Genomic DNA, 22852 nt, shown 5'->3' on the forward strand with positions numbered 1-22852 from the left:
CAGCGTCGGAATATATAGTTATTCCTCAATATATAAAGTCACAACTTGAATATATAAAGTAATTCCCAAATATAAAAAGTCAGCGTCAGAATATATAAAATCATTCCCGATTATATACAACGTCAAAGCCTCATTATATAAAGTCAGCGGCGGAATATATAAAGTCAGTGTTGGAATATATAAAATTAGGACAATTCACAAATAAAATAGTCTAGTTTCATCAAATATTCTCTATAATTTCCTTGCTTGTTATTTCACTCGTACTAGTAAAGGTAAATAGTGTGTTCAAAATGCCGGGTACATACATCATTTTGAATGAATTAACTGAACAGTATTTTTTTTTTTTTTTTTAATATTTTTCTGAAGATGTTTTTGTTAACTTATTTCATTACGTTGTATTAGGAACTCATTGAGTTTACTAAAAATGTGCCCGAGTCGTTTCAATCAATATAATCTGACTTTAAATGTATATATTCAAGAATGAGGTTATATATTCTGACACTGACTTTATATATTCTAACTCTGACTTTATATATTCGGTAATGACTTTATATATTCTAACTCTGACTTTATATATTCAGGAATAGTGTTGCAATTCTTTGATGCAGGTGAATCATCCTCAACATCTTCCCTAAACTGAAAACACTTAAATGTAGCGATTGGCTTAAGTAAAGCTGAGTCTTGAAACCGTCTGTCAAAGTCTGACAGACTATTTTTAATCTGCTCTGTGTAGCGTATGCTGTCATGTTTCGCACACGCCTTCCATTGCGTCTGTAGCTCTAACACAAGGTTTTGGATGTTTCCCAAATTAAGGTTCTGCAGCTTTGAGGACAGATGTTGCATTGCTAATTTCCCCTTGGAATTAATAAAGTATCTATCTATCTATTTTTCATTTGAAAGCATCAACTGAGCTAATCATATTGACCATGGTTTTCTCTTTTCCTTGCAGCTGTAAATTAAGCTCATTCAACATGTTGGTCAGATTAGAAAAAAAAAATGCCAAGTCTAGCAGCCATTGATCGTTATTAAGTTGCTTGTATTCTGCATGTTTAATGACAAGGAAAAACTCCTTTTTCTCCGGCCAGGGGTCTTGAGATCTCAGCAGGAATTTCTCCCTAGCCGTCTGCCTCAACGAAGGGCTCTTTAATCATCTCTCCATCTTGGAAGGACTTCTTATGCTTAATGATCGAGTGACTCACCCGGAACGATGCTTCAGTGTGTCTGCCTTTGCTTTTGAATTCAGCGGAGTGAAAAATGATGGCTCTCTGATTAACTGCGATTTTAGTTCCCTCTCCTTTCCCTTTCTCAGATCGCTTTTCGGAAGGAAGTCAGTTTCATAGTTTTCATGAACAGTTTGAAAGTGCCTTTCCACATTTTCCTTCTTTGGAATTGCAATGATAGATTGACAGATCAGACAAACGCACTTCGATTGTGACATTCTGAGAAAAAAAATCCTCTTCCAATTCCACATCCAGCCAATAACCCAAAAGAATTTTTTTTTTTTTTTAAATCCCTTCTTTAGTCGATATAAATTGGAAGGCTAACTCGATCACTTAGATAGCCAGCTAGTTTTGAGATAGCTCGCGCGTTTGACCGTGCATACGGGATGACCAGTGTGTTAGAAGAAAAGATATCTCAGACTGGCCGCCCTGTATGTCAACCAAGTGACAAATGCCATAGGGAGGATATATGATAGACTAACATTTAAAAAAAATTTTTTTTTGAATGCAACGCGATCTACCTGCACTACCTTTCCAATTGCGATCGACGTATTGGGTACCCCTGACATAAGGAATCTGTGCATCTGGTCATGCAGGAGAATAGTGTAAAAAGTTTTTCAAAGGATAAAAGAATGGAATCGGCCAACGAAGTATCATGAAATAAGTGGTCAGCATCAGTCTTTATAAAAAAAAAAAAATCTGATCGGAGCACCTGTAAGAGAAAGGGTACTTTTGTGAGCCTGAGATACTGGAGTGTATAATAAAAGCACACTAAAATGTGTGAACATTCATAACATAAACCTGCACATAAAATAAGTTTATCATATGTAACAGTTGTCAAACTCTGTAAACACATGTTTCCTTAACAATTTTAAACACTGATGGCGTTGCTTTCAGCTGGGCTGCTTTTCCTGCCTACAGGTGCATTGGTAAATAGGTGGTGCACAAAGTGATACATAATTCGCTCTTACTTTTTGCAAAAGAAAATTGAGAATTTTCAAAATGCACCTAAACTTAAAGCGTGTATGTCCTTACAGTTTTCTCTTCTTTCTTCTACGTGAGTAGCAACACGCTTCTTGCTTTTGGCAGCAAGAGTTTAGGCGCCTGCGAGTTGGTCTGTGTCACTTTAATACTTGTACTTATTTTAAAATTATTCTATAAAAGGTAAATTTACTTTCATATTCTACTGACTAAATATAACCCTTTTACTGAAGCATGTGAGAGGTATTTCATTTCAGAGCATGTTTTGCAGTAGGAATAAAGCATGTAAAGGGTTTATTTATGAGTGTAATGTATCTTATATACAAAAACATAAAAACAGAATTCCTATTGTAGATGTAATTCTGCTGCTAGTTCACATGACAGTGCTAACGGGAGCACAGGCAGGTACATTTAATTGAATGTAACCACATAGTTGGCCAGTATCAGGATTTTACCACAAAATTTTACTGCATTATAAGAAAGTATGAAATTATCAATACAGTTAAATGAAATGATCTATGAATTAAAAACAAAAACAGACCAACACTGACAGTACAGAATAGGTAAAGAAAAGTGCCTGCAACATCAAGGAAGATTAAGAGACAGACATGCATCCCCAAAATATTATTTAGACTAAAGCACTAGGAATTTTTGGAAGGAAACTGTATAAAAAAAGTTGAAGTTCCAGCTGGAAATAAGTAAGAATGCTCAGCAAATTGCAAAAACATCATGTAAAAGTTGCAAGACAGACAAAAACAAACAAATAAACCACCATTAGTGACCATTTTTTTCCAAAATTATTTGGACATGATCAGTCAAGGAGATAGAATATTGGACATGTGGATTATGCAACATCAGTTATTTGAGAATTTTTTGTACAATGGTTGGCACCATACATCATTGATCACCTATCAATACTTTACAGCTTGAATATTCAATATTTAATTTCTCCACAATAACATAAAAAAAAATTTTCTCAACTGCCACTACAAATTACATAAGTAACATTTTGAAAAAATATAATTTTTGGGTAAGTATTCTCCTTTATGGGTAGGTATAGACCTTTATTAGGCCATTTTCCCCACAAGTGAAAGTTAAAGAACAGACAGCAGTAAAGGGATTTTTTTTTTTTTTAACTTTAGTACCTTCTGCATATAAGAAAACATATATAAACATATCTTCAACAACCAAACTCAATGTAAAGTCTTACAGAAGACTAGATTTAATTTTTCCAATACTTGTGACTATCACTTCATTACTTGGTTCCATTATCTATCCTCTAAAAAGTTCAGTTTCAATTTGGAAATACAAACACACATTCTGAGAAAATGGTTCTGACATTTGTGGCACTAAAAACTGGGCTGAGTCAACTCCTTTTAAACTTGACCTTTTCCTACTGCTACACTCCGAAAATCAGAATATTGTGTTCCCATGTTTGGCAAGACATTTAGTAAAACCCAAATAATTATAACCATGTCTACAGGTGTACAATTTTACAAACCAACACGTACGTAATGCACTCTGTACAGGAATCTCTTAAGAGTTATTTACATTTGAGTGGAAAAAAACAATAAAGCAAACAAACAATTGTAACCAATTTTAAACTGGGGTCATGCCTAAACATTAATGATTTATTAGAAACACAGTACTGCTACTAAGGTTCATTACAATTATTTTAACTTCTAAAGTTACAACAAGATGAAAGATAGCCTAACAGTAGTCAAAATAGAATCACATCAATCAAACTATTACTAGCAGTTCCACTTATTTTCTGAGCCCTTTTCTCAAAAACAGTTTTCCTCTCATATGAGCATGTTATACTACGGATTTCTGTTAGTAAGTTAAAGTGATGCCTGCCAATGTACCTCACAGCTCACACAAATTTATTTTTTAAACTTCTGCAGGACATTGTTCATGAATTAATTTAGATTTACATAACAGAGTCAAAAACCTTAGATGATATAAAAGTGGGGCATAAAAAAAAAAGTTTTAGATTTGCATTCTTACTTTTATTTAATTCCACTCAGCATCATTCTTTTTCAAACTTTTTTCACAGCTTTCTTGAATAAATTAAGCAATAGCTTTGTAATTACTGATTAAACCATCGACAATGAATTAAGCTTAGTAAAAAAGCAAGACAGATTTACTTCATGTTGCATAAGGATAAAATTGAGACTCAGTTTTTTATGTGATGTAATTTATGTGATGTAATTGTGTGTGCTTTTGCAAGCTGCCTTGTGATGAAACACATTAAAGATGACTTACATAAAATGCAGACTGATGGAATGAATGTGTGTGATGAATTAAGTTTTGAACATAATGTGTACTAGGATGTCATTTTTGTACATTTCCTGGCATGTTTACAGTGTGATGTTTAAGGCAAGCAGGCTGTTCTACTCAGTAGCTATTACAGATTGGTATCAGCCATCCATCCATTATTCAACCCGCTATATCCTAACTACAGGGTCACGGGGGTCTGCTGGAGCCAATCCCAGCCAACACAGGGCACAAGTCAGGAAACAAACCCATTGGTTTGTCAGAAATTACTTAATAGTGTACAGTGTATTTATACTACCATTGTTATTGGCCAAGGATAACATAAAACATAAAGCAGTCTAAGAGTTCTGAATTCTCTCAATCCCTGCAACCATTTTTAGTAACAGCAAAAATTTCTAAAGCCACAGTTAAGGAAACAGACTCACTAGCAGTAAAACCAAATGTTTGAGTTTTTTAACAAGAACTCACTAAGTTTGTTGTGGAATTTTTGTTCAGAATGCATTTGTAAAACACAATTTAGCTATTCTGACAAGTTACAATTTCCATGGTCTCAGTATTTTAAATACACAATAATGCAGTCTTGTTTCAAGCAAATATTTACAATAAGCTCACAAAGATGTTTATAATCTGGTTAATTCTGTATTCTGGAAAAGTTAAATATAAGTAATAAAAACATAAAAACTTAGTTATGCTTCCTAGTTGTGTTTTAAATAACATAAACCTTATTTTCATTCATAAATATAACATTTTAATAGCTAGATTTTTAAATGTTATATTCAAAATTTCAATGTATATAATGATAAATTAATGGACAATAAATGATCATGTGCTCAGTGTGGTTATCAAGGAATATATTGTATTGTTTCACATTTTATACAGTAATCGATTTACATTATTGCTTAAGGTGGGGGTCAATCCACATAAAGCTAATTAAATCTATAGTTCACCTCTAAAAATCACCTGCTGAAGAGTATTTACTATTGTTTTAAGCGATTATAGATATTGGATTTGGGCTGTATAACACTAGAATCCCTGAAGCCTACAAAAAAACCCACTAGGAATCCCGGCCCACCTTAATCCCTTCACACCTCTCCATCACCATCTTTTGTTTTTAAAATATGTTGCTCAGCACAAGCAGCCTGTTATCCCTTCCCCCTCACCGCCAGAGCTCATCTTGGTCAAAAGGGTTCTCCCAGTTCAAGTCTTCTTTATTTGCATGTGAGATCCTTGAGTTGCATATAGCAAACAATATATCATTATTTGGACCACATGCATTTCATGCCTGTTCCATGTCTACAACGATCTGTGTAAATGGAGGATGACAGGAAATGCGAAAAAACGCAAGAAATGTTGAACAAATACGTAAAAAATAAAACTTTTTTCATGTTATAGTACTAACAACAACAACATTTTGACATTGAGTATATGATGTGTGAAGACTGAAGTCCAATAATGAAATTGTTATATGTGTTGTGTTATCTCTTGTGAAAGTGTTTATTTAAAGCACAGTCAAGGCAACAAGGCTTTAAGACTATCAAGACTAATTTGCTAGGTACTGCATATCTGTCATTAGGAGATTAGGTCTTCTTGGCCTTATCAAACATATATAGTATGTGTATAGGCTGACATTGCATCCTATATAGTCTAATACAAACAGAACAGAGTGTGGCTTCCCAAATGTCAAAACATAGTTGGCCAAATAACAACGACAATTGACAAGATACATGCAAGGAGTAAATCAGAGAACTGTATGCTCCGGTCACAAAAAAAAAAAATTATTATTTTTTTTTTTTTTATATAAACAGAATTTTTTCTAAGCTTTATGGTAATTTAGAGGCAGTGCTATTTTACATTAGGTGTTAGTGCAGTTTAGCTAACACACTTTTTGCTGCGAGTATCATGTAAACAGATAGGAAAGGCAGACTTTACCAAAGACAGAGTAAAAGAACACATAATATTAGTCTTTACATTAAAGAAAGTGGAGTAATAAACTGAGAAAAAGACAGTGGAGGGGGTCTTCCTGTACAATTACACAAACAACAAGAAAAGCTTTTATATTTTGCCCTTTCATTACAATGAGCACTGCCTGTCTGAGTTTGGATGGTGAGTGAGTTTGTGTTAAGGACAGCAGCTTATATTTTCAATTACAAAAAGAAGAAATTAAGAATTTGAAATTGCTACTTGGTAAAAAAAAACAAAAAAAAAAAAAACAGGCTTGTTAGCTTGATGGCAAAATGTGTCTGTTTTACTTAGAAACTTTTAACCATGTTATTCTTTTATCTTCTTGATAAATCCCTTGTTAACATTTAATAGATTTCAGGCTCTTTTAAAAGTTTATACTGTTTATTAATTGTAATACTGTACTATGTTTAGTAATAATGTCTAGCTGGTAAGACTAGAAAAAAGGTATAAATATAGTAAATGTATTCAAACAGATGGGAAAGCTGTACTGCAATTAATGATTAAAAATGATTAAAACCTGTAAGTGCATTCATATTTACATTTAAGCAGTGTTTAACAAGCAATATCAATTAACTGTATCAATGTGTGAGAAGACATATATATTTAGTTAAACAAACAGTGGAATACCTAAATTAAGCTTTGTTTCAAATAAGTACAGAAGAAATTTAACAGTTTGCAATTACAAGAAGCATTTTATTTTCTCTAATGCCGTATGTACGTTTAAAGATTTTTTTTAAAGATAAGGAAAAAAACCTGATGGGAGCATCCCTAACTGTATGGGAGGCAAAAATCTTGCATAACTCGTATACCACCAAGCAAAGTATTCAGTATGAAAGACAGCAAAAGTTCCTGAGGAACACTTTTTCCCTTCATTTTTTTGTACCACAGCATCCTAGGGCAAGTGCAACAGAGTTTGAGTATATGGTGTTATGCTTTTTGTGCTGCCATGGAAGAAGTGGAGTGAGAGCTATATTTGACACCAACATGTGTATCAGCAAGTTTAAGAGAGCAATAGTATACAAGGTTCATGCCTCTCTCTCTCTCTCTCGGAAAAAAACAAAGCCGTAACCTGTGGATCTCACACTCTTGCATCGCTATGTGCCACAGTGAATGTGAAGCAGCAAGAGCATGGAAGACACAATTATCTTTCTTTCTTTCTTGTGCTACAACACATTGTAGTAAGCGAGATATATTCTTTACACTATACAGAACAAAAGGTGCGTCTCTATCCCACTGTCAATTCATATCAAATTGAATTTGCCTGACTCACATACAGAGAGCATAAATAACAGACATGCTACGCACAATGTTTAAAAAAAAGAAATCAAAATTCAATAATAAAGCAAAACACAGTATGTATGATGTCACATTAGCCTAAATCAGTGGTCACCAACCTTTTCAAGTCGAAGATCCCTGACCTCGGCCTTAATGAAAGGCAAGATCTACCTATCGAAGAATAGATAGAAAAAGACAGCCCAGATTGTACTTCCAACTTGAAGCCTTTTATTTAGTATTTGAATTGTATTTGAATTTAATATACATTAAATGTTCTTTTCTTTTTCTTTTTTTACTTAACTCGGAAGCAACCATCATATAATCAGATCATATGAAGTGGCACTGAACTCAAGAAAAATGCCATTGTCAGCAGTAAAGTGCTTATTCACTGAAGTTTCTGACGGTACTACCTACCCTTAACATTTTATAAATGAACTGTTTTCTCAACAAAATTATCAACAATCTCAAATTAAGCTAAGTGCAGTTATGTCCCATCATATGCAACATCACTTTTCTCAATGCCACCAGAAGGCAAAACTGCTGAAGTAATGTTACTCACTCAAGTCAGTGTGATGGCTGTGACTGAATACTCTCTGTGAGTCCTCTGAAGTCTGGCTCATAGCTAGAGATAGCCAGTTTGAGGCAGTCTGTGAGGTGTCTGTCAGTAAGGCGGCTCCTGTATTTTGATTTGATTATTTTCATCTGTGAAAATGCCATTTCACAGAGGTAAGTTGATCCAAAACAGGCACTCACTTTTAGTGCACATGCAGTGAGGAGCGGAAACTTTTCTCTGTTGACAAGTCCCCAAAAGTCACTGTCCCTTGATCTGGCTTTCAGCTCAATGTCATTTTGCAAATCAACCAACTCCACTTGACAAAGAAAATACTTGCTGGAATTTGGCTGCAACCTGTTCTATATCAATGAGCATGAATGGGTTTGAGACAAATGCAGCAATGCATTCCATTTCGTTTAACTCACCAAAACGCATATTGAACTCTGTTGCAACTTTGTCCAGGTGAGCACAGTATTTCTCAGGGTGAAAAACGTCCTTGTCTTTAATGCTCTGTGACATTTTTTCCAGGTTGGGAAAGTGTGTTAGCCTCCCGTTTTTAAGATGTGTGATCCAAACACCAAGCTTAGACTTAAAAGCGTTCACTGCGCTGATCATGTGTGGCAGGTGTCGGTCTTTTCCCTGGAGCTCGTTATTGAGTGTATTCAGCTTTGCGGTCAAGTCTGTCAGAAACCCCAGGTCACACAGCCACGCATCATCTGACAGTTCCTTGTGCTCCTCGTTTCTTGCAGATAGAAATGTCTTTATCTCAGGCAGTAAGTCAACAAACCGCTGGAGCACTTTCCCGCGGCTCAACCACCGCACATCAGCATGAAGTAGTAGGTCTCCATACGCGCATCAAGCTCATCCAGTAACGCCTTGAATAAGCGGCGCTGAAGTGCTTTTGCTCGTGACGAGTTTATCAGTTTGACCACCAATGACATTACGTGTGAAAAATCTACGACTTTCCCTGATAAGGCCTGCTGATGAATGACACAATGATAATTCTTGAACTCGGGAAAATCAGGGTCATTACGGCACAGTGCTATAAAACCCAGGCGCGACGCCACGCATCGCCGGTGCTCCGTCGGTGGTAATTGCTACCAGTTTATGAATGGGGATATCATTTTCGCACATATTTTTAAACTCAGTGTAAATATCCTCACCTCGCGTTCTCTCCTTTAAGTGCAAAAGAGTGAGGAAGTCCTCTTTTGTAGAATCCTGGAAAGCCATTCTGACAAAAACAACAAGCTGAGCTGTGTCCACTGCATCCAGAGATTCGTCGAACTGCAGTGAAAAATATTCACAGAGTGACAAGTCCTTTAACACCTGTCGATCCACGTCCTCTGACAGTGACTCGACCCTCCTTGCCACTGATGCAGGGCCGAGAGGCACAGCACAGAGTGAGGCTTTTATGTCGTCTTTGTTTTTGAAATCCTTGAAAATAGTCTCTGCAGTAATGGCCATGGCTTCCTTGAATAATTCGCCATCCGTAAAAGGCTTTTTGTTTTTAGCCAGAAAGTAACTTACACGTAACGATGCTTCAGTAACAGCCTTATTTTGATCAGCAGATTTTGTAAAAAGTGATTGCTGGGCCTTCAACTCAGATCTCAGCTCGTCAACTTTCCGTTACGAATCGCGCTCTTTTGCGGGTAGCGGTCTTTAAATTTCGGGTGGTTGGTATTGTGATGCCGCTCCAGATTCCCTCTTTTACATAATGCTTGTTTTTGGTGGCACAACATACATACACACTTCTCTTTTACCAAGGTAAACAGAAATTCCTGTTCCCATTCTGGATGAAAATTGTATGTTTTTGCCTTCTTTCGTGGAGCCTCCGCCATTCTAGTTTGTAGTATGTTAACTTGCGCGGGCTATCACAATGGAGATCCATATTGACGTTTGCGACAGTTAATTTACGGGTGCTCTTCTTTTATCTGATTGGTCACTTCATTGAAAATAAAGCAGTTGGATTAAGAGATACAGATGCTTGCAAAACTGAAAACGTTTTTATTTTCGGGAGCTACCGGGACAGTGATAAAGATCTACCAGTCGATCGTGATCGACGGGTTGGCGACCACTAGCCTAAATGATACCAGAACTTTCTGCTCTTGTCAAATTGCACTCAAAAAAGATAAGCTCCTCTGATGAAACAGGGTGAAATACTGAATAAGCAATATGTATATATTGGTTTCATAATGTAAATGGTATAAAAAAAAAAGACTAATTGCACTGTTGAAACATTACTGTTTAACATGACTGGGAGAAGCAAAGCATATGTGGTAAAAGAAGCTGTAACACTAAGCATAATTGAAAAGAAGCTAACAGATTTCCAACATAGCAGTCCAAACATTTTTCCTTACTAATCCTATAAGGCTATAGCATGCCAGCATGTAATTACACTAACTTTCTCCAATATTATCACAAACAAAATGCAAAACAGCAACTAGGAAAACTAAGGGAAAAAAAAAACATGAATATGGAGTAGCACATCCACACTTACGCGACTCATGCTACTCTGCAGACCAGTACAGTGGTTTCAGAAAAACAAAACAAAACCACAGAAAGTGACAGTTACAAATGGTAAAAAAAAAATTAATTAAAAAAAAATGGTGCAAATACCAGCTGTGCAGTCTCCTTGTCATTTTATTCACCATGCCTTCTTAATTGGGGCATTTTTAAAGAGGTATTTTATTGCATCATAAAAATTCTCCTGCTAACAAACTGATCAATAATTACTATTACATAGTAACAAATTAGTCTATATTGCCCATTAATCATGAAGTTTGCTATACTTTTTTAAATAGTAAAATGCTTGAAAATGATTAAATATGAACATCTTTATTATAGTATGAATATACAAAAAATTTCCAATGAATTTTTAAAAAAATGAACCAATTCTGGGCCATGAAATGATAAAAACTTCAAAACTGTCCATCCAGATTATAATCAAGCCACACTCCAAACATTACACAAAGTTTAAAAACAAATCTAGTAAAATTGAACAAGTTCAATATGAAATTAGATGTGAAGCCACCAATGCCAAATGACTTAAGAGGCACAGGCTACACATCCTATGCAAGTATTAAAATGCTGCCTGCTCATCACGAATCAAACTTGCTAACAAAAAAGAAAGCAAAAGTAAAAGCTACAGCAATATAGCTAGCTAAGATACAAGGGGACAAACTCAAATTCCTGTTCATTATAAATTTTCCAAAACATGAAGAAATTGGTATGACCAAATACACTGTACACTAAACACTATTGCCTAGGAGGGATTAGGCTTGATGTCCACAGTGTATTAAGACTAATGTAGCACTAGTAAAGCCTCTACTATCAAAAACTCATCTTACTGAAAGAACAAATTTAACTTTTAAACAGAGTTTTAAATAGAGTTCTAGCTCTACTCCATTACTAAAAGGAAAAAACCCATGCTACATTTTCATGTCATTAATAAATAGCAAGTTAGCACAGCAAGAAAGTACAATAAAACATAATTGACTGGAGGGAAAAATATCAAAAGGATCTCAGCACCTACAATACAAGACCTTTAAAATAAGAGTTATGGAGACATCGAAGTAGATCAAAATGTCACAGCATTAATACATAGCTAAGTTAAATTTCACACTAGTTTAACTCTGAAAACAAAACTGTATGAAAGGTGTAGGAAAACACAAATCATTATTTTAGCATTAAGTTCTGTTATATTCCAAACCTTCATCTGATCAGGCAAATCAGCTGCAATGACAACTGAGAAAAACAGGCTTACTAAAATGTTCAGAAAGAACAGCTGAAGACTAAAACTTCACTGCCTGGAGTTATTAAAATGCTAGAGTCACCAAAAAAACAGCAGTAGACAGAGTTATTACCAAGAAAACCTAAAACAAGATAATCCTGCACTGCATTCTGGTGGGAACACAGCTATTCTTCTTGGCAAATGATGCAAGTTAACTTAATCGCATATTTCGTGAAGAAACTATCTGTGCATGTATGTATGTGATGGAAAGAAGGCAAAAAATATATCATGATGGAGAAGGCATTTAATCTACAACATAAAGTCTATAATCAGCTGATCTTCAAAATTCATTTGAATCAGTTTTTATCCAAGGCTGTTTTATGAATGGGGGCATTCCAATATTCTGGTTAGATTATACTTAAAAAAAAGAGAAATGTATTATTTGTTACTTATTACACACTTGCTGTTTTTCTTTGCACACTGTGGCCAAAAACTTTCATTTTGACTTCATCAGTCCACCGATGAAGACTACACATTTTCCAAAATGCATTCAGCTTGTTTAGATGTTCATTTGCAAACTCCAGGTGCTGAATTTAGTAACTAGGACACAGGAAAGGTTTTCTTCTGCTGACTCTACCATGAAGGTCATATTTGTTCAGGCATTACTGCATAGTTGAACACAGCACCACCACTCCAGTGTCTGCTAAATCTTCCTGAAGGTCTTTTGCAGTCAAACAAGGCTTTTTATTAGCCTTTCTAACAATCCAATGAGCAATTCTTTCAGAACGTTTTCTTGGTCTCCAAGACCTCACTTGACCTCCACTGTTCCAGTTAACTTCCATTTCGTAAAAAAACATTACGGAATGAGGAAAAAGCTACCTGAAAACACTTTGCTATCTTCTTGTAGCCTTATCCTGCTTTGTAAACATCAGTTATTTTATTTTTCAGAATGTTAGGTGGCTACTTAGAGGAGCCCATGGCTGCTGATTACTGGGACAAGGTTTGAGGAGTCAGAGAATTTATACAGCTTTGCAATTTGCCTTCCCTGGGGTTGCCTAAAGATGACTGAACAAGCCATAGCTCTAATGAGCCAATTAAGGTCTGACACCTTGGGAAAAGTTATCCAAGACATCCACTTATCTTGGGGTGCCCAAACTTTTGCATGATGCTCCTTTCATCTTTTCACTGTGCAACTGTACAAAAGTGACATTAATCTTGCATAAAATGCTGAAAAGAAATGTGTCATTTTTAACTTTATGCCTTTTGGTGATCACCTCATCTTCTGCTCACATAACAAGACATTTTAATCAAGGGTGCCAAACTTCTGCATGCCACTCTAGTTAAAAAGAGGTTACCTGGGAAAACTTTCTGAAAATAATTTCACAATACGAACTCTAAAGGAGGCAAGACGCAGCAAATGAAATCAACTATAAATCATTAAAATATTTATCTAACCCACAACTTCTGCCATGTTCTCCTTTACTGCGATAAGAGGATGAAAGAGGACAGAATTTAAAGAAACGAGCACAAATGTGCCAGAGGCAGGGATGGCAGCATCAGGGAGATTAATTTCATTAAGAACAAGAAGATCCTGGGTCTGCTCAGCTTCTCATACCTTACTTTCGCATAGCTGCCTGTAGTATTCAGGGGAAAATGGCACAGTGATTCTTTTCACAAAAAAAAACTCAAAAAACAGCATTAAATGAAATCCCTGATAAACATGTGACTTAAATCATTGTATCTAGTTTTTTATACTTGGGATCAGTGCTCATTAAACATGTTTATATTATAAACATATGAAAGACTTGATGTAAATTGCTTAAAAAGTAGAACAGTAAAAATTCCTAAACTCTAAAGGTGCCATTGTGACCGTCTAAAGCCACAAGGTCTCTATGAATTATGTCACAGAATTAAGATGTTAAGGTCATCAAAAAGTATTATATTACACTTTCTCCACAATCTAAATAAATTAATTATTCACTCAAAACATTGAATAGCTGAAGCTGCATGTTACAAAATGCTTATGCTACAAGCATTTCATGTGCTAAACATACTTAACATTTTCCTAATCCACACAACAAGCAATTTCAATAATATAAATATAACACTTAAGAAATGTGCCTTCTTTCCTAGCAACTAATGATAGGTACATTTCTGAAGAACACATAAAGCATACGATTGTTCCTGGTAAGTAAATTATACATACTCTAGGAAATGTGGAAAATATGACATTTAAATTCATCTACCTGTAATAAAGAAATTTTAAAATAATACTGTGCACAAAAAAATGTAATTCCTGTTAGGATGGTGGTTTAAAAGTCTAAAGGAGAATAGGATGCAAACAAAGATAAAACATTAAAGACAAAAACCAAATATGCAGTGGAAGGTGGAATTGTAGGGTGAAGCAGGAAACCCAGACACACCACTGAAATTAGTCAGCGACAGACAACTTCCAAAGACAGAAGGTCGATTCTACACTCATTGTCACTTAAGACATAACTACAACATAAACAATAATAAATATACGCAAGTGATACAAGTGCTCAGGAATAGGAATCATCGAACTGCCAAAGATACTTTCTCTCATAGGGTACTGTGCATTAGTAAGGTTTAGATACAGTAGTTCTCTTAGATACTCTTAACAGTGGTATGGACCCACTAGATAACCTTGTAGGAAAAAAAATCATTGTTTTAACTGGAGTCAAGGCTAGTTCATGAAAAAATGTAATCATTTGACCAATTTCATTTGGCATTAAAAATGGTGATAGACATTGTAAAGCATTTTTAATAACCAAACTAACACAAAAGAATGAGGATCACTGTGTCTGCTTATTTGCCAATAAAGCTTCCTAGGAAAGAGGTTAAGCAGTAACAATTTGATTACCGTACATTTGAACAATATATGTATAGGTTGGCATTAAGCATGATTTAAATTTAAAAATATTGCTCTATATAACAACTTTTTTCTTTAGCAAAAAGTAAACTATGGCACTACCCTTTTTCTACAAAGCTAAGTCTAATATAAAGGTTACTCCTCAGAGTTTCATACTTTTTACTCCCAAAAAAATTACCAAAAATCTATTACAGAGAAAGAAGGTGAAAACAAACACGCCAACAACTTACTCAGCCAAGATATTCATCAATGCATGGTGTATTTCCATATCAAACAAATTACATTTATCAATAAATGGAATAATATATATACACTCACTGGCAACTTTATTAGGTACACCTTGCTAATAGCAGGTTGGACCCCCTTTTGCCTTCAGAACTGCCACAATTCGTCATCGCATAGATTCAACAAGGTACCAGAAACATTCTTCAGGGATTTTGGTCCATATTGACAAGATAGCACCACACAATTGCTGCAAGTTTATCCACTATGGTCATAAACGGATGGACATGGTCAGCAACAATATTCAGGTACAGGCTGTGCCATTTAAACAATGCTCAGCTGGTACTAAGGGGATCCAAAGTATGCCAAGAAAAATATCCCACACACCATTACACCACCGCCAGCCTGAATCATTGATACAAAGTGGATGGGCCCATGTTTTCATATTGTTGATGCCAAATTCTGACCCTATCATCTGAATGTCGCAGCAGAAATCGAGACTCATCAGACAAGGCAACATTTTGCCAATCCTCGATTGTCCAATTTTGGTGAGCCTGTGCAAATTATAGCCTCAGTTGCCAGTTCTTAGCCCACAGGAGTAGCACCCAGTGTGGTTTCCTGCTGTTTCAAGGTTCGACACGTTTTGCGTTCAAAGATACTCTCCTGCATACCTCGGTCATAAGGAGAGATTATTTGAGTAACTGTTGCCTTTCTATCAGCTCAAACCATTCTGGCCATTCTTCTCTGACCTCTGGCATCAACAAGGCATTTTCTCCCAGAGAATTGGGATATTTTCCCCTTTATAAACTATTCTCTGTAATCTCTACAAAATGGTTGTGTGAAAATCCCCATAGAAAAGCAGTGTCTGAAACACTCAGACCAGCCCATCTGGCACCAACAACCATGCCACATTAAAAGTGACTTAAACCACTTAAATGCACCGAGTTGCTGCCATGTGACTGGCTGATTAGACAGTTGTGTTAAACAGTTGAACAGGTGTACCTAATAATGTGGCCAGCGAGTGTATACTACTGCTAATCCTGCACAACACAATTCCCTCCATCCACCCACATTATTTAAACAAAAATGTATATTTAACTAGACAACCACTCAGAAGATGGTATGGCTCCCTAGTTTTCACACATACAAGGTTAATTATTTAATGTGTAAATAATGCAGCTTCAAAACAGGAATCTGACCAGATTTATGTAAAGAAAGTCTGTACTTAAAGTGACCTATAGCGTTCAGAAGAGAACTAAAAAACTATAGGTTAAATACCATCTGTATCCTATGAGCGCAATGTTAGCTTTACTAACCACCGTCTGGTCTAAAATTAAACACTTGCCATTGAAAACATTAAGGAGACAGCAAAACAAAAAATTACATCTGTGCCCTCAATCTGCAGCATTGTTTGGGTTATATGATAATGAAATTTCTCATTTAACTTTGTTAAACCAATAAACATATCTCTGGTGTTAAAAAAAATGTCATATGCATTTAAAACACCAAAAGATGTCTTCAGACATTAATATGTAGGTATCCATTGGAAATAGACATAAAAAAAGGACTAAATAAGGACCTCTTAGCTTACAACAGGAAATTTAAAAACATTAAAACCATCGAAGTTAAACTTAAAATATTAACATATACTATATTCATGAAAAGAATGTGTTTAAAACAGTGTTGATTTAAATGCAATGGAGATCAATTACAAGGATAATCTATTCTAAGAACAGAATGGATGTGTAACCAAAATACTTATTAGTTAGGTATTTAATGTAAATGATTATCTAAAAACAAAATCAGTAAAGAGGGTGAAGACAATGACAACACGTTGCTTTTCTTCAAAACAGAACGCTTAACATGCTGTCCAAAAAACTAACCCAAAAATAAGTTAAATATTAATAAACACATATAAATGATTTTATTCTTTGGTGCTGGAAACCAGGCTGAACTTCCAAAAACTTGCAAATAATCCTGTTCATTCATGCCATGGTCCAAAAAATTTTGTCCCAAAAATTCCTTCCCATATCTATGAGATTTAGTTTTAGACAGGAAAGAAAGCAGCACCTTTAAATATTTTAAACACATTTAAAACATACCTTAGCAAAAGAAAACAGATGAAGAAATGTTGCCATTTATAAAGAATTAAACTTAAGCACCAAAAAGGCATTAAAAAAAAGGGACAGCCATATTGTAGTCAGACAGTAAAATGTCAAAAAGAAAAACAATCGAGCAATTAGCACTTTTTATAAAGATGACAAATGTGAAGGAGTATAAATGTTTTGTGTTTTTTTTTTTTTTTATATATCAGTGGATGCATTATGATGTTTAATTCACTTGGGTTCTATTTATACAATCTAAATACCCACCATGAATATTGAGTGAAACATTTCAATTATACACTACACCTGCCTGCTCAACTCCACCCATACTTAACTGAAAGCTAATCAGACACTCGTGGATCCTATCGCGCATAAGTCTTAATGAACTTACTATGGTTCTAAGATTCAGGCCGCAGACTTATAATAATGAAATGGCTCACAGTATGTGTTTATATAGACTTTATTAAACTAGAATTCTGTATCAGTGCATGCTCCCAACCACTCTTGTCTCTTTTCAAAGATTTTACTACAGAAAACCATATTCAGTCTGTGTGATACGCCTGATAAAAGTTCTTTTTAAACAGGTTAATTAATACATAAACAAAACAAACAATCTGCAAAACACCAGCAGACTTAGTAGACAGTAAGTGCATCCATATACTGTAGACCTGCACATCACATGAAAGACACATGGCACTGCCAAACTTCATACCAGTCTGTAAGTAATTAACAGACTATGCGCTGTCATACAGAAGTTAAATAAAAAGTAATTCAACTACAACTGCAAGTTCAGAAAGTGGAGTAAAAACCTCCAAAACCACCATGGAACAAAATGAATAGCAGCAGATAAAGGCACAATTGTGAAAACAAACGGACACCATAAACTTTGCATACAGATAACCTACAGATTAAGTCTGCAAAAAAAGATGCACACAAACACACTGCTCTGGTAAGCAAAATCTCCACAAACATATAATGTAGCAGAAAATATACAAACAACCTTAGATACACACAATGCACATCAAGTTCACAAAAACAAAAATCTGAAAACACAGTGAACTTATTCACCCAAAAAAAAGAAAAAACAGCACCTCAAAAGAAAACGCCAAAGTTTTGTTTGATTTTTCATAATGAGATTAAAGTATACAGCAAACTGAAGTCATTTTTAAAAATGCAATGCACCCCAGTCCCACACCATAAAACCTTGACAAACTATCTGATGGTCAATTGTAGCAGTCACATTCGGAAAATAAAGAGGTGCAAAGGCATTAAGCGCAGGAGACCTTCCAAGATTTAGTGATAAGCACAACAGTTTGCTCAGCTTCCTATTTTCTGATCTGACAGCAGCTGTTCATAGAGGAATATGGTCCTCACACCTGCAGAAACCGTCAGAGAACACAAAAAAATAAAACATGTTCAACTCCTATTGCTCTAATCACTATTTACTGCAAAGAAAAACTGAAGGGAGCACAATCTTTAAGTAAAACAAAAGCCTTCCTTTCTTCAGATCAGTGCAAGCAAACTTAAATGAACATCGTGTGGAAAGATTGCAAATCAAGAAAAAAAAAAATCGGAGCAGAATGCCAAGATCGCTCCCTGGCCAACAAGAGAACTGTCAAATTCATATGGCGCCTTCCCATCACCGACGTCCCCTGCACAAACTCACTCGCACATGAGACTTTCAGAGCATGAAAGGTCACTTACCGAAGGTAATACTGTTTTAAAACAAAAGCAGCATTCGAGCAACCCCTGGGGAAATTGAAGTCTTCAACAAGCTCGTTCCATTGATTCTTATCAGAAACCTAGAAATGTAAAGGAAGAAAAACAAGATGTCAGTCCAAGAAGGGCACACTAAAAGCAAAACATACCAGGTGAGCGCCCATCTGTCTGGGGCAACACATTTACAAGTGAGCCTAAAGGCGCGTGGTAGAAAACGACTTATAAAAAAAAAAAAGTTTACGCATATCCAGTCTTAACACGCTCACAAATCACATTCGGAAAGGATCGGAAAATGTTTGCACATACACATGTCCCGCTTAAAAAAAAAAAAGCTGGAGAGGGCGGGATATTTAGTTGAACAATTTGACAGAAGTTAGTGGATGTAATGAAAACAAACACGGAGAGGGGACCAAAATAACACAGCCCCCTAGCCCCTCCACCCACCCCAAAATGTGATCGATGTATTGTCAAATAGTTCTGTTGCCTTCTAAACGACACGGCGCCTAATGCCAACTCTGTTATCATACTCTTGGGGAAAATGAAGGAAAAAAAACTCAGACGAGTTCCCTTTCTCCGCTACTTTGTGGGCCACTTTTGAATACAAGTCGTTTATACGCGATTGACACTTTAAACTACGGTGCAACCAGTTTAGTTGAACTTTATTGAAATACAGGAATGTTTATGCTTGACGATATTTCCCAAACTAAATAATGCAGGCATACAGATGAATTACTAACAATGTACAGTTGGCTATTCGGCAAATATAGGCCTGTGTGAGGCCTACATTTTCTTTCCAACCATGAAGCCTAAGATGGCTATACTGCCCCGGCTTTGCCTTCTTTGTGCTGCGGCCCGGCGACGTTCCGAGGCCGGAGAGCCCTTCCCCGGTGTGAAGAGCATTTCCCAGTGCCGATTATCGATGTTAAACATGCCCGCTAATTTTGAGTTGCTCTAAAACTGCACTCAGCGAGCGACAGAGCGCGAGAGCGAGGGAGAGCGCGAGCCAGAGCGTAGAGTACAGCACCGCAGAGGACCTCTCACAACAGCTCAAACTGACTTTTTACACAGACCCCCCGATTGCCCAGAACGGCACTATGGATCCCACCCGAACCCTGCCCGGTACCAGGACAGTACCGCTCGTGCCAATCTGCGAATTTCGAGCCCTTTCACGAGCCCGTCTTCCCCCCTCTGTCCTCCCCTCCCCCGCGACCGCTGTCCAGGAGGTACGAGCTTTCGAGCTATATTGCACGCCGAGAGTGGGAAATCCGAATATAAACTTCCACTCACCTTCGCAAATCCACCTAAACTAGTCACTCTGGTGTACAGTGCGTGCAGGTCCAGCTCTCTTCCTCCCACCACCGGGATCTTCTTGAACGGCGAGCTAAAAAGGGGGACAAAAACGGGCAATATTGACAGGGCGGCCTTTCCTGAAACAACCGGCATCTAACATCTATCGATATATCATTTTTAAAGTTAGATATTTCTGTTTAAAAAGCTAACCCCCCCTTTCCTTCTCCTTCTCACCCTCTGCTTTGGTGAAACTGCCGCAGCTCGTCCAGGAAAGCCAGTCCTTTCCTTCGCTGATCAGGTAGATTTTTCCCCGTCGAATTTGCCATTTTTTAAAATATTAAAAATCCGTTAAAACCCCGCTTGTCCGCTTCCTAAGATACCAAGTATCCCATACTCCGCCGGCGCTCAGTCATTGACGGGAATCTGAGTGTTTTAAAAAAAGTTAAAGAAATAAGAGAAAGCAGAGTGATAATTACGACTGTATACACACGGGCACACAAGACTCGATTTTGCCTCCTTTAACTTCAAACAAGCAATCCGAATTAGGGCCGATTGTGACGGCAAATAAAAACTGTCATTGTTCTACGTAAGGTAAATGAATTGTTTTGGCTGCTATTGTGTCCGTTTTGGAGTGGTTTGACAGTGTGCTACAGACGCGGCTCCATGCAATCACACACACTGTACAAGCGGCAGCGGGATCCAGTTCTCAGACAAAAAGATCCTGAGGCCGAGCGCTCCACTCAGCGCCGCGCAGCGACCCCTAAGCCCAACAAGGTGAACTGCAGCCGCCGGAGTGCCGAACAGAACAATAGACAGTGTTGTTGGCTTAGGGCTCCTCTGAAACTTCCTAACCCGGCGCACAAAGAACGTAGCGCCGGGCCCGAACTCCGAGCGCCGGGAGGAGACAAGAAAACAGTGGGGAAGGAAGGTCGGGCTTCTGTTGGAACTTGCACGTGTCATCAGTGCCACATAACAACAGGTACTGCGGGCTGACCTGCTAATGTGTCATCCTTTCGACAACAATGGCGCCCGAGCAAGGAGAGACACGCACAGTGTGAACACGCTTCTGCGGACGTCTACATGTAATCAATCCCTATGACGGGACTTGTTTCCGCAGGAAAAACACTTTGTTGCTTCCATATTTCTGTTAGATGTTCCTAGTTAGGGGGTAGAATGGACTGGAAATGTCATTTTACTTTTAAAAAGAGACGAAGATTGGGTAATAGTGCTTAATTCCCGATAGAGGTTTGTGCTTGATAACATGTAAATCAGAAATCAGTACATTATTTTTAAGTAATTTGTCCGTTGGCCTAATCACTGTATGGTTGTATAGTACAGAATATGTTTGAAGCTAATACGAGTTAAGTTTTACGTTCAACCGTGATAATAATTAGTATAATTAACTGTGTAGTGAATTTTTATTGTAATGTCTACATTACCAGTAGGTGCCATATTTTACTTTAATGACAAGCGCTTTTAATTAATCGGATACTTGCAAAATAGACAAAAGTTGTTGAGTCAAATTTACTGCTACATTGATTTTTTTTATCTCTACTTCATTTATTTTCCACTGTTCGGAACAAGAACCAATCCTGGACGGGACGTCTGCTAATCGTTTGACACTCGCATGGTCATAAGGGGACAATATAATGTCTTTAACTGTTTATCATGAAATTGTTAAAATTGTTGCTGGGAAAAAAAGCTGCTTTCGTGCCATCTGATGACCATTCCCTTTTCTATTCAATTCTGTTTCTCAAAACACATATTCAAATCCTTTAATCAAAGTTGGGGTCACGGAATAATTTTTTGAAATGCTTATAAAGATACTGGTGCTAGAATAATTATCATTATAACATTTTGATTGTCAGTCCAGCTGCAGCTAGTAATTTTCGTAACGAGCCCTGCTTAGTTGGGGTTTCCATCGGTTACTCAGGATCTCGTCACATCCCACATGTCAAATTGTGATTCAAAGCTGGGCTGGCATGAGTGTGTGGCGCCCGGTCCATGGCATTTGCCTTGCGGTCGGTGCACCCGGGAATGGTTTCGTCTTCCTGTACAGGTAATGGAAAAACCATTCTACTCAGTATTCATCACTTAACTGTTTTTCTCGTTGCATACGTTTGTATAACCCTTTCAGCTGTTATTTTAACGTTACTGTGTTTTTATATTGCACCTTTCTTCCTGGAAACCGAAATCTCAAATCAGTTTATACTCCAGAGTTTCTTGGTGCCATCAGAAGTCCGAGAATATCATCATGTTGCGATTTCAGCTTCCGCTATGTTGTACTGATAGTGTCACTTAACCTGCCTGCAGTTTAAGTTACTGTTAAGTGTAGCAACTTGGCCACAATTTGTATGGTACCATAGATAACGGTCTGTAAACTATATAATAATAATATACAAATCGATCAATTCACCCATGTTCTGAAATCCCATTATCCAGTACAGGGTTGTGATAAACTACTCCGACTGACAAAGCGCGTAGGGCAGGAACCAGCCCGGGAAGGGACGCACCACTTAATCCAACCAGGGCAATGTACTTTTGACAGCAAGCCATATTAACATTTGTGTTATTTTATATATAATGGAATATGAAATGACGGCGTGTGTTGGGTTGAGTGGCCTG

At 36.9% G+C, this 22852-nt stretch overlaps 1 protein-coding gene across 1 annotated transcript in view; it reads right to left on the bottom strand.

The window, feature by feature from the left end:
* Positions 1-22329, bottom strand: part of arid2 (AT rich interactive domain 2 (ARID, RFX-like)) — a 172181-nt gene extending 149852 nt beyond the window's left edge. The window contains exons 1-3 of the mRNA XM_039760879.1: positions 20462-22329; positions 20225-20318; positions 18923-19020 (exon numbers count right to left, since the gene is read on the bottom strand). Coding sequence (XP_039616813.1) covers positions 18923-19020; positions 20225-20318; positions 20462-20553 — 284 coding nt within the window. The 5' untranslated portion in view covers positions 20554-22329. The remainder of the gene's footprint in view (positions 1-18922; positions 19021-20224; positions 20319-20461) is intronic.
* Positions 22330-22852: the final 523 nt, after the last annotated feature.

The sequence above is a fragment of the Polypterus senegalus genome, chromosome 8, assembly GCF_016835505.1.
Source record: "Polypterus senegalus isolate Bchr_013 chromosome 8, ASM1683550v1, whole genome shotgun sequence".
Classification (NCBI taxonomy): domain Eukaryota; kingdom Metazoa; phylum Chordata; class Cladistia; order Polypteriformes; family Polypteridae; genus Polypterus; species Polypterus senegalus.